Consider the following 16435-nt stretch of genomic DNA (forward strand, 5'->3'; position numbering starts at 1 on the left):
TAATTGTAAAGAACCAATTGAAGCAGTTAAATGAAATTTTCTTAAATAATTTTTTTTAAACAAATAATTTTATTACAAATTCATTTATGACCAAAATCTATTTTAAAAACCAACTCCATTCAAAATTAAATTTAATATTATGGATCCTGTCACAAGTTGTAGTCAACTTTGACGACTAAAGATGGAGAAGAAATGTAGTGCTCCTGGCACATAAAATTTGGGGTGCTCTTTTTCACAAAACAGGGGAGCAAAATGGGAAAAGAAAAAAATGAGAGGGGCAAAAATAGAAGAAAAAATTTACTTATGTGAGAGGGATGACCAAATAATAAAATGAATTATTTTTCCTAAAGATGGCCCAATGACGAAGTTTCCATTGTAGGTGTAGGCTACAGCGGGCTAGTTTTCTTCAGCAATATGGATATTAATAAATGGAGCCATTGTGCAGTTCATGGGGCACTAAAACTCTCAAAACAAAACCATTGAGAAGTAATTTTTCAAATTCCTCTTTGATATGGAGTTGTCTTGGAAGAATCCGTGGTTGGTATTGTTTGGAGTAACAATGTTGCTATTGGGTCAAGTTTATGGCAGTAGTGGTGGTTGGTTCCAAGAAGAGAAGCGGTCGTTGCTGGATTTCAAGGCTGCTTATTCTAATGACTCTTTGTTACCTTCGTGGGTGGATGACCCAAAGAGCAATTGCTGCAATTGGGACCGTGTCACGTGCGATTCCTTTTCCGGCCATGTCATCACTCTCTCTCTTCAGGGTTTGTATAGAGGAATGAGTGACACGGGACTTGACTGTTTAGACCACCCATCCTTAAATTGGTCCTTGTTCTTATCCTTCACAGAGTTGAGAAGCCTTATTTTGTCCAATAATTGTTTTGGTGACTTTATTCCCAAGGGAGGTACACTCTGATCTAATCTCACCTATTTGTTTGCTTTTATTTTCTTTTGTTATATATATATATATATATATATATATATATATATATATATATATATATGGTTATATTTATAAATTTTTTATTTACAAATTACATTAAATATGGGTCATATATTTAATGTAAATTGTAATTTTTTTTATAAATATATGTATATATAGAATTCGGGATGTATAGCATCTCTCTTTATATATGTGTGTGGATGATTCAATTAAATTTATTTTTTAAAAAATAATATAAAATATTGATATTTCATAGTTTTTTATTGTGTATGGATCATTGACATGATATTTTGAAGTAATCTTTTAGATCATAGAAGCAAGTTATCGTGGAAGAATTTGAAGACATTAGACCTGAGTCAGAATTCCTTCAACGAGAGCATAATGGAACTCATTAGTGCTCTCTCATCCCTCACGAATTTAGTTCTTGCTGACAATGAGATAGGTGGACCCTTTCCAATTAAAGGTATGAATCTAGGTAATTATTGTAAGAATTTTTTCGAGATAATATCAATACATATATGATATATAAAACACCATATATCAATTTCATTATGAGAGAAATTTGTATATCTGATTATGTCATCTTATCTACTGAGCGAAGAATATTGATCTCACGACTAGAATCTTCCTCTCTATAACTTATTCCAAAATGGCATCCTTTAGGAATGGGAGCATGACGCTTGATGAAGTTTGTGTCCACTGGGTCCACCCATCATGAAAAATCAAGATCACACTAAAGCTTACACTGCCCAACTAGGCCCAATAGATGCCAAAAGTCCAACTCAACATGATCACTGTCAGGCGGGTCCAGGGGAAGCTGGTAGGGGGGCCGCAACCAATGAGTTAAGTGGATTAAATACACCAAGTGAGTCTGACACCACATCTCAACCCAAAACCTTAAGGCATTGGGTTTATGGGTCCATCTACTTATATACTTTTTACTTAGCCCATTACCTACCAATGTGGGACTCATCACACTTGAATATCTCAACAATCATAACGGGTTTATCAAAATAATATAATTGGAATATTCATTAAGCAATTAATTTTAAACAAAACTAATTAATTAATATTACAAGGAAAAATTCTAACAATTATATATTTCATACTTGGAAATTTCTATGTATTCTGATTTGCTATATTTGTTCAAGAATTATCACTTCTACGAAACTTGGAGCAGTTGGATTTGAGTCAAAATTCTCTTTATAGCCGCTTTACAACTCAAGGTATGTATATTATGTGTGCTGCTTTTTTGGGGTGTTATTTGGAGTTTGGATCTTTCATCTATGGCTTCATAACTAGATGTCATTTATTTGTTACTAACGTAAAATTGGTTGAGTAGATGTTAATTGAGTAACAGTGAAAAAAATTGAAAAGAAGAAAATAATTTTCAATTAAAAGTTAAATTGAGATTTTTTTTTTTGTCTTTGTTTACTTGTATTTTTATACTAAATAAATGTAAAATAATTTTCTCTCTTCAAATTTTGCCTCCTTTTGTTAAATAAACCTTAATATAATTTATCCTTACTATATATGGATAAAACTAACTTTACGTTACATAAAAGAGTTATAAATGTAACGCATTCTTGAGATTATGAATATTTTATATTAAAAATAATATAAACTATTAATATTTCAAAAAAAAAATTGTTTATGTGTGAATGATATTTAAAGTGATATTTTGAAATAGTATATCTTTTAGATTATAGAAGGAGGATAACATGCAAGAATTTGAAGACATTAGACCTGAGTCACAATTAGTGCTACGTAGAAACAGAAAAGGGTGTAAGAAATGTAAAACGTAAAAACGACACGAAAGGTAAAAATTTTACTTTCTACTACTTAAGGTCAATATACAATATATATATATATATATATATATATATATATATGTATGTAAAAAAAATCGCATAATGAACATGTGTGTTGAGCCACTTATTTATCTAAAAAGGAAAATTATTTTTGATAACCAAGTATCAAAATTATAAACAGTGATAACTAACAAGTAATGGATAACCAATCTGCTCTAATTACTTCATACACTTTGCAGATTTTGGATCATCGCTCATCAGGATATAATTTCACTTTTTTCAATGCACACAATGATCCAAAAACATAAAACGATTCTTATAACATAACTTATAATAGAATTGTAGCTTTATAAGACATAATTATAAAAGACATATATCCAAACAAAAAGATATCAAGATAATGTGCATATGATTTGAGGAAAATAAAAATTGGGTTTTTTTCAAATTTTTTTTAATTTCATTTTAAGTAAAAACAATCAAAACAATAAAAACTTAAGTTTTTATGCGGTGTTTTTACCAATTTTTACTAAGAATCATTTTTACTTGCATTTTAAAACGCACCATCTAATAAAAACATAAAAACGTAATTTTTTACGTTTTTACACCCACTTTTCACAACAATGCTCCCATCTCTCAAGAATCTAGTTTTTGCTGATAATGACATAGGTGAACCCTTTCTAACCAAAAGATCTCTCCCCATTGTATCTTTCATACTTGGAAATTTCTATATACATTCTGATTGGCTATATTTGTTTAATAATTAATTACTACTTTTACGAAACTTGGGCCTGTTGGATTTGAATCAAAATAGTCTTTGTAGCTCCTTTACAACTCAAGGTAGATCGCGTGTGATGTTGCTTTCGGCCTTTTGGGTGTTATTTGGAGTTTGGATCTTTCACCAATGGCTTAATAATCGATGCCATTTAATTATTACTATATGCATATTGCGTTGAGCAGGAAATATCTTCAGTACTATATTAGTAATGAAGACTCCGTACATGATGTACTCAGTATAGAAAAAATAGTATATATTTTCACTATTTTATCTTTTCGGTTATTTTCTTCTAAACTATCATTTTTTTTATTTTCAGTAAAGGACTACATACTCCACTAACACTAATTTGTGTGCTTTTATTTTCTTTTGTTTCTTTATATATATATGTACATGTAAAAAATATTTCTACAGATAAGCTATTTGTATTTATTTCCAAAACGACGTCATTTTGGTATTGAAATTTTAAAAAATTATAAATATAAAAACTATTATAACTCTGAAATAAACTAAAATTACAAAAATACCATGATTTCCGCCCCAAAACGACATCGTATTGGGCTTACTGCAGAAAAAGCGAACCCTATATATATATATATATACACACACACACACACACTGGTGGACCGGTGTTGTTGCATGAGACACATGCAGACACAAAAATTTGAGAATTTTTTTTTAAAGGAGTGGGTGATTTAGGTCAAGTAAAAAAAATAAAAAATTAGGAAGATTAAAAAGAAAAAAGTAAAAATAGGCCCAAGCCCAACTCAACCAACTCATATAATTAAAAGTTTAAACCCTACCCCATTGCTTTGTCTCTTCTCCTTTTTTTTAAACATAAACCTTATTAGCTCCAAACCTTAATGGACATTAATGATTCTTGAAATTCAATCTTCATCAAGTGGAGGAGAATCACATGAGATTTTTCACATTTTTTTGTGAAGCAAAAGTAGTCAACTTTGGATCAAATAGACATCGATAGAGGTTGGTTTTTGATCAATTAACCCCTACAACTAATACATTTAAAATTTTCTTTAAAAAAAATCTTCGGGAGCGCTGCCCCGAACCCCCACCTTAAGTGTGCACATATAATTTTTTTTTCTAGGTCTGCCACTGTATATATATATATATATATATATATATATATATGGGGAATGATATACTTACCACCAAAAAAGTTTACCACCTTTACAACCAACCTAATCACCGTTGATTTTCGTCAATCTATCAGTTATCATTTATTGGAAATTATTAGATCGCATTTATTAATTAATTATTATTTCCAATAAATGATAACCGTTAGATTGACGAAAATCAACGGTGATCAGATTGGTTGTAAAGTTGGTAAACTTTTTTGGTGGTAAGTATATCCTGCCCATATATATATATATATATATATATATATATATAACGAAAAAATGTTTATTCTTCTAAATTACACAACTTGTGTCATTTCACTTGCACAAAGAGGTGAGATCTATACTTTTATTTTTTTTTGTCCACTCTCTTCCCCTCTTTATCTATCTCTTTCTCTCACTTAAAATAACACAAATTTACATTCTTTAAAATGACACACACTTTTCTCACATATAATATGGGAAAAATGTATATTATTTAAAATGATGGTCCTTTTAAATCAAAGTAGTATAATTTTCTTTATAAAAAAAAAGAGTAGTGTAATTTTTTGAAATTTAAATTAAATTTTTTCCCTCTACTCTTTCTCCCCATGTTCCTTTGTATCTTTTAAAAGGAAATAACTGTGTCTGGCACACACACTTTTTCCATATAATACAATATAAAATGTTAGATTGTTAGTAGTCGGGATGTATAGCATCTCTCTTTATAGACATATGTGTGGATGACTCAATTAAGTTGATTTTTTTAAAATAATATAAAATATTGATATTTCATTGTTTTTTTTTATTGTGGATGGATCATTAACATGATATTTTGAAGTAATCTTTTAGATTATAGACGCAAGTTATCGTGGAAGAATTTCAAGACATTAGACCTGAGTGAAAATTTCTTCAACGAGAGCATAATGGAACTCATTAGTGCTCTCCCATCCCTCAAGAATTTAGTTCTTGCTAATAATGAGATAGGTGGACCCTTTCCAATTATAGGTATGAATCTAATAATTATAAATTTTATACTTGGAAATTTCTATAAATTCTGATTTGCTATATTTGTTCAAGAATTATCACTTTTACGAAACTTGGAGCTGTTGGATTTGAGTCACAATCATCTTTGCAACCGCTTTACAACTCAAGGTATGTATATTGTGTGTGCTGTTTTTTGGGGTGTTATTTGGAGTTTGGATCTTTGGTCCATGGCTTCATAACCAAATGTCATTTATTTGTTACTAACGTAAAATTGGTTGAGTAGATGTTAATTGAGAAATAGTGAAAAAGATTGTAAAGAAGAAAATAATTTTCAATTAAAAGTTAAATTGAGATTTTTTTTAACTTTATTTATTTGTATTTTTATACTAATTAAGTGTAAAATGATTTTCACTTTTCAAATTTTGCCCCCTTTTGTTAAATAAACCTTAATATAATTTATTCATATATATATATATATATGAGGTAGGATCCTTTGACACCTCAACTAATAGCCGTTAGGTCAAAAAAGATCAATGGTGTCACATGCTTACAAATCAGAGTCGTTGATTTTTTTTGATCTAACGGCTATCAGATGAGGTGTCAAATTTCAAATTTGACACTGGTGTCAAAGGATCCTACCCTATATATATATATATATATATATATATATATATATATATATATATATATATAATCATTTCTGCATTCGTTTTACGTACAATAACGACAGGTGTATGGTTATGATTCCCCACGTTTAATGCTTTCATCTTTTATATGGTTATAATTTATCTCATTTAATGCTTTCATGTATATATATGACAAGTATTTAATAACTCCACATACAGAAATCGCAAAAATATAAACTAGAGGTGGCAAAGCTAGCTGCCCGCCTCGCCCCACCCCAGCCCGCCAAAAAGCGGGCTGACCCGACCCGTCCCGCCTTTGAAGGTGGGCTAGAAATCTCAGCCCGCCAAGCCCGTGACATTTTACACTAAAAATTAAAAAAAAAAAAATCAGCCCGGGCGGGCGGGGCGAGCTTGGCAGGCAGCGGGTTTGAAAAATTCAGCCTGTCCCGCCCCGTTTGGTGAACGGTGCGGGCCGGCCCGATAGGCTGAGCTCATTTTGCCAGCTCTAATATAAGGGCTTATCATTTTTTAAGCTGCTTGAGACAATGTTATCTCCGGCTACTAAATCATAACCGTACAAAGATGGATCAATGGTGATATAAAAGAAGAGAGAGAGAAAAGGAATCATAATCATTTAAAGGTAAATCAATTAATATAAGGAAATAAAAAAAAATGGCGTAATTTTGGGATGGCCGGAGATAACATTGTCTCAAGCAACTTGAGAAATATTTTTCCCCTAATATAAACTATATATATATATATATATATATATATATATATATATATATATATATATATTAGGATAGAAGCCCACACTAAACCCACGCCAATTACAGAGAAGAGAGTGCACAAGTTATCCACCTATTTGTAAGGCTATTGTATGGAGTAAATAGTTAGGCCCAACTGTCATGTGGTCAATCCCTTGTTAATTGTTTTTAATTGTTGCAATACTGTAATGTCGGAAGCATCTTTGTATTTTGCTGTAAGAAACCTGTCTGACGTGAATGGAGGATATGAAAAATATTCCAAAAAGCTTATCTCTCTTAACATTGGCTCTCCTCGTGTGTATATATATATATATATATAAGGGAATGATTTGTTTACAATTTTTTTTTATAAATTACATTAAGTATGATCGGTCATACATTCTTGATTGAAGTATCATCAAGAGTGTATGACCGGTCATACTTAGTGTAATTTATAAGTGTTTGTAAACAAAAAATTTGTAAATATAACCTTCACCATATATATATATATATGGGGCATGATATTCTTACACCGGTGTAAGAGTTGAAGTTTTACACTCAATCTTAACCATTGATCCACTTGTATCCAATGGCTCATATTACTAAAAAATTTGAGCCCTTAGATATAAGTGAGATCAGCGGACAAGATTGAGAGTGTAACTAACACTGGTGTAAAATGATTCTAACTCCATATATATATATATATATATATATATATATATATATATATATGGGGTGCATATTTCTGCAGTTGTTATACGTGCAGCTAGGGATGTAAATAGGCTAGACCAGCCTAGATGGGCTTACGACCTAGCTTATATTAGGCCAGACTCGACATAATACAAATAATAAAATAGAAAAAACCTAGACTTTTAAAAAAAACCTATTTAGAAAATAGATTATAGGCTTTGTTATACATTTCGAGCCTATAAGTCTATAGGCTGACCTATGTCATATAATTTATTTTAAATAAAATAAATATTTTAATAATATTTAATAATAAAGTAATATTATTTTAATTATTCTTTTAATTGTTGAATGTTTAATAGGCTTAAACAGGCTAACAGGCTTAGGCTAAGGCTTTTATTTTTTAAATATAAGTCAGGCCAAACTTGTAATTTGGAGCCTACACAAGCTAAAAGGCCATGCCAAACCTAATATTTTTTACACAGGTCTAGCATATTTAAACTAAAGCCTAGCCTAACCTATTTACACTCCTGCGTGCAGCAGTCAAATACTTGTCATAAATATATATGTGAAAATATTAAATATCAGGAATCATAACCATACAAAAGATTAAAGTATTAAATGCGAGGAATCATAGCCATACACTTGTCATTGTTGAACGTAAAGCGGCTGTATAAATAATTTTACCTATATATATGTGTGTGTGTATATATATATATATACGCTTTAATATTTCTACAGTAAATATAGATAAGTTATCAAAATTCGCTCCCAAAAAGACGCTTTAATGTTTTGGGTTGAAAAATTAAAAAATTATAATGAAAAAGATTATTATAACCCTGAAACATATTTTAATTACAAAAATACTTTTACTTTCGCCTCAAAACGATGTCATTTTGGACTTAATGTAGGTAAATTATCTATATTGACCGTAGAACCCATATATATATATATATATATATATATATATATATATATATATATATATATTATTACTTAATATATATATATTATTACTTAATGAATTGTCCGTAAAATGGAAGCAATTATAATAGTTACGACATACAAAGTGTCTCTGTCTCCTGCTTTTATTGGCTTCTAGCTACCTGCATTCAATAACAATCACATGTGGTTTGAGTTTTTAATGATTAATTGGTTAGGATGTATAACCATAAAATATATAAGAATATCACCTTAGTAATTTCACATGTATTTTAATAATATAATCAATTTAGATATAAGACTTGCCATGACACAAACAACCATCTATTCATCAGAGTTTATTTTTTTGAAACACTTGTATTTAATATGTTCGGTTGTTGATAGAGAGTTGATATGGTTACTCTGGTGTTTTTACTTTTTGTTATAAATGTAACGCATTCTTGAGGTTATAAATATTTTATATTAAAAGCAATATAAAATATGAATATTTTATATTAACAGTAATATAACATATTCATATTTCAATTTTTTTTGTTATGTATGAATGATATTTAAAGTGATATTTTGAAATCATATATCTTTTAGATTATAGAAGCAGGATAACATGGAAGAATTTGAAGACATTAGACCTGAGTTACAATTCCTTCAACGAGAGCATAATGGAACTCATTAGTGCTCTCCCATCTCTCAAGAATCTAGTTCTTGCATATAACGAGATAGGTGGACCCTTTCTAACCAAAGGTATGAATGAAGGTAATTATATATTTCATACTTGAAAATTTCTATATACATTCTGATTGGCTATATTTGTTTATTAATTACTACTTTTACGAAACTTGGGGCTGTTGGATTTGAATCAAAATAGTCTTTGTAGCTCCTTTACAACTCAAGGTAGTGCGCGTGTGATGTTGCTTTTGGCCTTTTGGGTGTTATTTGGAGTTTGAATCTTTCACCAATGGCTTAATAATCAGATGCCATTTAATTATTACTATATGCATATTGGGTTGAGTAGATGTAAAGTGATAAATTGTCAAAAAAGAAATTTTAAGGACGAAAATGATTTTCAATTAAAAGTTAAATATTGAGATTTTTTTTTCACATTCGCTTATTTATTTATTTATTTTATACTCAACAAGTGTAAAATGATTTTTATTATAAGTTTTTCATATTTCCACTTTTTTTCTCCTTAGTTAAAGAAACCGTACTATCTCTTTTCTTCTAAAAGAAAGAACAAACTTCTGCAGTATATTATTTAGGTAAATGATTTGTCTAGTACATGGAAATAAGTTATCTCCGGTGAGTTCAAAATGACATCGTTTTGGGACGGAAATTAAGGTATTTTTGTAATTATAATATATTGCAGGGTTATATTAGTCTTTATCATTATAATTTTTTTAATCTTATAACCTCAAAACGACGTCGTTTTGAGCTCACTGGAGATAACTTTATCTCCGGTGATTGGAGAAATACTTTTCTCATATTATTTATACATAATTACAGTCATACATTATTCATAAACCACATTCATTTTATTGTAGATTTTATAAGAATATATTTATAAATATTTATTTTATAATTTGATTTATTTTATAAATGAAATAATTTGTTCTGAAAATTTTAAAATAAATTCTTTTTATTTTGAAATCATTTTATTTTAAGTTATGTGTTTTAAAAAAAGGTACTCAAATTAAGTTTGAGAATAATGAAATTTATTTTCGTGTTAACTATTTGAGTTAATGTAACATCCCGAGCGCTGACGAGGGCGGAGAGTGATCGTTGGTACGAAAGGACATAAACACAAAGTCTTGTGTTAGTATGTGGGGATAGTCATTGATTCTTGAAGCGATCGGGCGTTACAAGTTGTATCAGAGCAAGCCTCTCCCAATACGGTGTGGTGAGACTGTACAGTTTGGGATAGCTTATAAGAATTAATTTGTTTTACGTATTCTAACAAAATGCATATGCTTTTCGGTAGCCCGAAATAGAAGAACTCCACAGTTAAGCGTGTTTGACAAAGTTTTTCCAGGAAATGTGTTAGTCAAGAAAAAGCACACTGAAAAGTCTCATATTAGAATATGTGGATAGTTATTGATTTTTGAAGTCACCGAGATTAACAATTCTATCTTTATTATTACGTATTCTATCAATTATAATAAAGGTGAAAAAGTAAAATTACTTAAAGATAGTGCTTTTTTTTCATTGTTTTGAAAACTTTCCAAACATTAAACGTTGATTTACAAATCGATTCAAATCCTAATTTTTTTTTTTAGTAGACAAATCCTACTTTTTACAATGGGTTCTAAACACGTAGATTTATAAAATAAAAATAAAAATTAAACCAGTTTATATCGAATGCAATGCTTTCAATGTTGTATAATGGGTTAATTAAATTGAATTTTGTTTAAAGATTATAAGATATTAATTTGATATTAAAGTGATGTTTTAAATTAATCTTTTAGATAATAGTAGCAAGTCAGCATTGGAGACATTAGATCTCAGCTTCAATTCTGTCGGCGGCAGCATAACGGAACTCTTGAGTACTTTCCCATCACTCAAGAATTTAATTCTTGCTGACAATGATATGGGTGGATCCTTCCATATGAAAGGTACGAAGTACGAATGTAACCAATTATTTTATGTTTTTATATATCGCACTCTTATGAATTTCTTTGCGTTCTAATTTGTTATATTTGTTTAGAATTATCACTTTTGCGAAACTTGAAACCGTTGAATTTGTTTACAATTGAAAATGGGAAATAATACTCTCATGCTACATGAGAGTAAATTAATTTCCTACTCAAATTCGTTTTCCGTGCCAATTAATTTTTCTTTTCTTTTTAAATATAAAATATGGGACCCACATTTAACTTCTCTCTACTTTTTTTCTCTCCTACAATCCTACAACATAAGAAAACTTAAACCCATTGAAAATACATGTGTATCTCTGAAATTTCTTTTAAATTTAGATGTTCTTTGGAGTTTGAACCTTTCGCCAAAGTTTTAATGACTAAGTGCCATTTAATAAATACTGGATGTATCTTTGGTTGAGTATATATGTAAAGTAAAGAGCAATCAAAAAATGGAAAGACAAAATTGATTTTCAATTAAAAGTTAAATATAATTGAAACATTTTTATTTTTATTATAAACAAATGTAAACTGATTTTTCATTATAAGTTTTTCACATTTTAACTTTGGACCTTTCCAGTTAAACAAATGCTAAAAATTAGAAATATAAACACATATTTTTTTTTTATTTTGCTTTATTAGATTGACTAATACATTAAGCATTAATTAACGGTTCTTTGAAATTGGTTGTTGTGTTTGAAATGCAAAATATATTTGATTAGGTAAAAAAAATTGTAAAGTCATAAATGAGAATGTATCTAGTCCTAAATTCAATTAATAGCTCACCCCATATACTTGAAAACGTGTCTAAACACATCTCTTTCTTCGTTCTTTTGAAGTTTTGGCTAATCAAAGTAAGTTGGAAGTCCTTGACCTAAGGGATTCATCCATCAATGCATCTTTCCCAAATGAAGGTGAGCAAATAAATAATTTCAATATTATCTTATCCATCATTTATGTAATTCTTCATTTATCTAGTACATGGGTAGCCTAGACTCCCAACATTATTCTTATCTTATAATACTATATAACTTCCTTTTCAATTTTCTCAATCTAGGTTTATGTAAAATGAAGCAACTTCAAGAGTTATATATGTTACGTAATAATTTCATAGGAACTTTGGATGCATGCCTTGGCAATTTGACATCACTTCGGACTCTTGATCTCTCAGAAAATTCCTTAACTGGAAGCATTCCAGAACCTTTGATTGTTCGCCTTACATCTCTGGAGTATCTTTCCCTTTCTTCCAATGAATTTGAGGGCTTATTCTCATTAAACTTGTTTGGTAACCATTCAAAGCTTAAGGTATTAGAACTTGACAATATGAATTCTAAAACATTTCAAGTGGAAACTGAAAGTCCCCCTTGGATAGCACCATTTCAGTTGGAGCGCCTAGGATTTTCCCATTGTCGAGTAAACTTTCCTTCAAAAATAATCCCTACTTTCCTTTCATATCAAAATGGATTGAGATATATTGATCTATCAGGTAACAACCTGGTTGGTATGTTTCCCAGCTGGTTTCTTGTGAACAACACAAAACTAGAAGAAGTGCATTTAAATAATAACTCTTTCACTGGACCTTTCAAACTACCCTTTGATCTAAATCATCACATGGATCAATTATACCATTTGGACTTATCAAACAACCAAATCCAAGGCGAGCTCCCCCACAACATAGGATTCTTCCTCCTATATTTAGATTATTTTGATGTGCCAAGTAATATGTTTGATGGTCATATTCCTGCTTCAATTGGAGAGATGTCAAGCTTGAAAGAATTGTATCTGGGGCACAATAATTTTTCTGGCAAAGTACCTAAGGACATTGTTAACGGATGCATCTATTTAAGTCTTTTGATGATGGATAGTAACCAGCTCAATGGAACACTTCCAACTGGGATTGGAAAACTTGATCTTATCACCTTAACTGCATCAAGGAATAACTTTGAAGGTGCAATAACAGAAGAATTGTGCAAGCTTGGGTTTCGTATTTTAGACCTCTCTCACAATAAATTCTCTGGTGCCCTGCCATCATGCTTCTCTATGCCATCAAATTACCTTTTCTTGCAGGGAAATAATCTTACTGGCACAATAACTAACGAATTCATAAGCAGCTCCAAAATGTTGGCCATTGATTTGAGTGACAACAAATTTACAGGAACTATTCCAGAGAACATATATGGGCTTGAGCATTTGAGATTTCTTTTATTGGGAGGTAATCAGCTGCAAGGCCAACTTTCCACTCAAATATGTTGCTTACAAAAAATCCATATCTTAGATCTTTCACGGAATAAATTTACTGGCTCTATACCTTCTTGCTTCAATAATTTGTCATTTGCGGATATGGATTTAGAAAAACCAATTGATCCAAACCGTGGATTTTCGCGCACTAGAGAAACTCCTGGAGAGGATAGGTTTAAGTATAGCTATGAAGAAGTGCAATTTGTAACAAAAGGTTTATCCCTTTCTTATAAAGGTGACATACTTCAAAAGATGTCCGGATTAGATTTGTCATGTAATCAATTGACAAGAGAAATTCCACACCAAATAGGAGATATACATGCCCTTCATGCACTTAACTTATCTCACAACCATCTCAGTGGACCAATTCCAGAGAGCTTCAAGAAGCTAGAAAGCATAGAGAGCTTAGATCTTTCAAGTAACAAGTTGAGTGGCCAAATCCCTCTTTCTTTACAGGACTTGCATTCTTTATCTGTCTTCAATGTGTCCTACAACAATTTGTCAGGTAGAGCACCTGATAAGGGACAGTTTGGTACCTTTGATGAGAGCAGCTACAAAGGAAATCCATATCTTTCTTATAATAACAGTAACAGAGGCATTGCATTACTGCCACCACCTCCAACTCCATTGAATGACGGAGACAAAAATGAGTCTGCAATTGATTTCACTTCCTTCTATTGGAGTTTTGGTGGATCCTATGTCATGGTGCTTGTAGCATTGGTGACAATCCTTTGGATCAATCCTCATTGGCGGAGAGCATGGTTTTATTTTGTGGAAGGGTGTCTTCTTAAATGCTTTGGTCAATTTCTTGATGATGCTTTCTATTAGGAAGTTGTGAAATAAATTGCTCATGCTAGTTATATCTTGTTGTAATAAGAAATGATGGTTTTCATAATACCACATGAGAAGAATGTATTTTGTTTTGTACTTTTAATTATGGGAAATATAAGAATCATATTGCAGGAATGATACTGTTCATTCTTGCAACAAGGATCCGACAACGTATCTTGAGGATACGGCGACGTATTCTGATTTTGATTTGACTTTATTTTTTTAAGCGTGGGACCCACACTTGATTTGTGTGTGCAGAAAAATAGTCTTGTCATGTGACATGACAAAAAGCGAACCCTTAGTTTAAAATGATAAATTCTAAATATTGTACGACTAGTATTAATTGAAAATTACCCTAGTTATATGTCCTATCTTAAGTTTCACTTGAACCCGAGTATGGGCCCACTCACTCGTACGTGTGTGATGAGTATGTTAGTCATGTGTGCGGAGGGAGCATACAAACCTTCACAATTACCCAATTCGCAAAACAATTAAAAGCAAGCATATAATAACGCAAAAAGTTCTCTATCCTAAGGTTCAATCATTACACCTTTCACGTAGTGTCAAAATATAACAACATCCAAAGTAAGAGAAGAAAATGAAACAAAATAGCAAACAAAAGGGAGTAAAGCAAATATATAAAAACCATTATAAATTGAATTTTATAAGAGTTATGTTGTAGAAAAAGTGATTGTGTAATGTTATAGAGATTCATTTTGCGTGCCGTAGTTTTTCTTTTTTTTTCAAAAAGTGTGGGCCCCACAAAATGTTGTGTGTGTAGGAAACTTTGTTGTGTCATGTTAAATGACAAATGCAAACCCCGTATAAATTTGCACAATTAAAATTAAAATAGGCTTGACTTTCTAATGGTTTCTAATGGAGTTGCCGTTTGTAAAGACCCAAAATAATTTTAAAAATAGATAAAACAATGGAACCGTCACCAATTTTATTTGATTTGGAAAAATTGAAAAAAAAACTTTTATTTTGCAAACTAGTCTTTAAAAATTTAGATCAAGGTTCAGGAGTTTGATTATGCGTAAGGAAGGGTGGAAACTTAATTTCACTGTATCCCTGACACATCCATTTAAAAACGGTTACCTTAAATTAATTGTGTGAATTATTAATAACTTTTTAGAAATATTTTCTTTACCCTTTTAAATGATAAATGTGATTATTTAGGAAGTAGGAAAACTAAATTATTAAAATTTTAATTTTAGCATTACAGAAAGAGTTCCACTTCGACGTATCCTCTGGTGCAGTGAGAAATTCAAAGCTACGTTGTTATTAAAATTTGTTTGTTGATTTGATTTTAATTTTGAAAATAATTTTAAAGAAATTCATTTGATAATTTTGGATTTGATGGTTCATTATTAAATTTAAATACTTTGAATCATCAACTTGTCACAACTAAAATGATTCTAAGTAGAAGAAGGCCAAAGGGCTAACAAGTCGTCGCGACTCAGCTAAACCCTTTTAAATAAATTTTTTTTATTATTTTTTGTTGTTCAATAAAGTAATAAATTTGAAACGAGCTTTGGGTCATTAAGTTGTCGGGTTTGTTTTTTCCGATGTTACTTTAGATAACTTTATCTAATGTTCATCAAAACGACGTCGTTTTGGAACGAAAATCATGGTATTTTTGTAATTTTAATTTATTTCAAGGTTATAATAGTCTTTGTCACTCTAATTTTTTAACTTTTCAATCCCAAAACGACGTCGTTTCGATGAACATTAGACAAAATTATCTAAAGTAACATCGGAAACTTTTTTTCCTAAGTTGTCATAACAAAAATGACCTCGATATTTGCAAAATCGACAAGCCTTCACAACTAAGCCACCTCATATTATTTTTATAGAAAACAAGATTTGAGTCATCATATTCTCGCAATCAAAATGATCCTAAATATGCTTCATGGGCTAACAAGTTGTCCCAACTCAGTCACCATTTTTATTTGTTAACGAAAGTTTATTTTAAAATCCTTTTTATTTTTATAAAAAAGAAGAAGTAAACACAATATATAATTTGAAACAAAACAACTTCCTAATTAATGACAGACTAAAGCTAAACAATCTTCAAAAAAAAAAATCCAACAGTCACATCGTGCCACATAAC

At 30.4% G+C, this 16435-nt stretch overlaps 1 protein-coding gene across 1 annotated transcript; it reads left to right on the plus strand.

The window, feature by feature from the left end:
- The first annotated feature begins 559 nt into the window (after positions 1 to 559).
- Positions 560 to 14319, plus strand: LOC133304440 (receptor-like protein 56). Its single transcript, XM_061504480.1, has 9 exons — positions 560 to 902; positions 1248 to 1403; positions 2092 to 2166; positions 5491 to 5646; positions 5719 to 5793; positions 9212 to 9379; positions 11086 to 11232; positions 12093 to 12167; positions 12311 to 14319. The coding sequence occupies exons 1-9, from the start codon at positions 560 to 562 to the stop codon at positions 14317 to 14319; spliced, it is 3204 nt and encodes a 1067-aa protein (XP_061360464.1).
- The last annotated feature ends 2116 nt before the right edge of the window (positions 14320 to 16435 follow it).

The sequence above is a fragment of the Gastrolobium bilobum genome, unplaced genomic scaffold (assembly GCF_033153095.1).
Source record: "Gastrolobium bilobum isolate Gb01-03AN ecotype WA unplaced genomic scaffold, APGP_CSIRO_Gbil_v1 utg14547, whole genome shotgun sequence".
Taxonomy (NCBI): Eukaryota; Viridiplantae; Streptophyta; class Magnoliopsida; order Fabales; family Fabaceae; genus Gastrolobium; species Gastrolobium bilobum.